Below are 1,562 nucleotides of genomic sequence, written 5' to 3'. Positions count from 1 at the left end.
TGGATCTCCTCCACTAGAGAACGATCATTCAGTTCATTCAGACAGTGTCACAGATTGATGCTTTTCTCTGCAGACACATTCTCACTGCTCTCCTTGCTGCACTGAACTGTTTCCTGATTGGTCTGTGAGCTACTTCCTGTCTGTGTCAGCAGACCTTGTAGGAGTCTCTGATTGGTCTGTGAGCTACTTCCTGTCCGTGTCAGCAGACCTTGTAGGAGTCTCTGATTGGTCTGCAGTGAAAGTCCCAGAAGGAAACGGAGGAACAAGTCCAGGTGTCCATTTGGACTCTGTAAGGCCTGGTCAACAGCTCTCTGATGGAGAGACTTTAGGCTAAGTTTATTACATAATAAATATGTTTGTGTTTCTTCCATCAGGTTGACTCCAGAGTTGATGAACTTCAGATGAACATGAAGAGCAGCCAGAAACTCCTGAACACTCAGATGGACGAAGCAGAACACCTTGTCCTGGTACAGCCCTCTCTCCTCTCTAAAGATCTGTGTGAACACTCCTGAGTACACTGAGGCTGCTCTGATATCGATGCCACACTCTGTCAGGTCTGATTCATAGAAGGTCAGGTTTCCTTTCTGCAGCTGATCAAAAGCCAGTTTTCCCAGAGACTTGATCATCTTCTTGCTTTTTCGACTCCAATGTGAATCTGTTTCAGCTCCTCCATCATACTTGACCTTCTTCACTTTGGTCTGAACCACCAGGAAGTGGATGTACATCTCAGTCAGGGTATTGGGCAGCTCTCCTCCCTCTCTGAGCTCCATCACATCCTCCAGAACTGTAGCAGTGATCCAGCAAAAGACTGGGATGTGACACATGATGTGGAGGCTTCGTGATGTCTTCATGTGGGAGATGATCATCTTGATTTGAATCTTGTCTCTGAATCTCTTCCTGAAGTACTCCTCCTTCTGGGGGTCATTGAACCCTCTGACCTCTGTCACCATGCCAATACACTGAGGAGGGATCTGATTGGCTGCTGCAGGTCGTGTGGTTATCCAGAGGAGAGCAGAGGGAAGCAATTTCCCCCTGATGAGGTTTGTCAGCAGAACATCCACTGAGCTGGACTCTGTAACATCAGTCAGGATCTCCTTGTTGTTGAAGTCCAGAGGAAGTCGACTCTCATCCAAGCCATCAAAGATGAACAGAACCTGGAAGTGTTCAAAGCTGCAGATTTCTTTGGTTTCAGTAAAGAAGTGATGAATCAGTCCCACCAAGCTGAACTTTTTCTCTCTCAGCACATTCAGCTCTCTGAAGGTGAATGGAAATATGAAGTGGATGTTCTGGTGGGCTTTGTCTTCAGCCCAGTCCAGAGTGAACTTCTGTGTTAAGACTGTTTTCCCAATGCCAGCCACTCCCTTTGTCATCACTGTTCTGATTGGTTGATCTCTTTCATGTTGGACTCTAAAGATGTCTTCTTGTCTGATTGTTGTTTCTGGTCTGTGAGGTTTCCTGGGTGCTCTTTCAATCTGTCTGACCTCATGTTCATCATTGACCTCTCCAGTCCCTCCCTCTGTGATGTAGAGCTCTGTGTAGATCTGGTTCAGAAGGGTTGGACT

General features: G+C 46.7%; 1 protein-coding gene across 1 annotated transcript; it reads right to left on the bottom strand.

Moving 5' to 3' along the window:
* Positions 1 to 47: 47 nt before the first annotated feature.
* LOC106943585 (protein NLRC3-like) lies at positions 48 to 1,556 on the bottom strand. Its single transcript, XM_015026891.1, has 2 exons — positions 216 to 1,556; positions 48 to 161 (listed from the first exon to the last, which is right to left on the bottom strand). Exons 1-2 carry the CDS (start codon positions 1,368 to 1,370, stop codon positions 48 to 50), a joined length of 1,269 nt encoding a protein of 422 aa, XP_014882377.1. The 5' UTR covers positions 1,371 to 1,556.
* Between the last annotated feature and the right edge of the window lie 6 nt (positions 1,557 to 1,562).

This window comes from Poecilia latipinna, unplaced genomic scaffold (assembly GCF_001443285.1).
Source record: "Poecilia latipinna isolate Pla-1442-1.1 unplaced genomic scaffold, P_latipinna-1.0 Scaffold5504, whole genome shotgun sequence".
NCBI lineage: Eukaryota > Metazoa > Chordata > Actinopteri > Cyprinodontiformes > Poeciliidae > Poecilia > Poecilia latipinna.
Note: the sequence above shows the minus strand (reverse complement) of the source record. Positions and strands in the feature narration are given on the sequence as shown.

Bases quoted from the DNA above. Each gene is read 5' to 3' on its own strand.
- LOC106943585 (XM_015026891.1), bottom strand. From the start codon at position 1,370: ATGACAAAGGGAGTGGCTGGCATTGGGAAAACAGTCTTAACACAGAAG. The intron at 162-215 runs CTACAAGGTCTG...AATCAGAGACTC, and splicing joins TGCAGACCAATCAGAGACTC to CTACAAGGTCTGCTGACACA.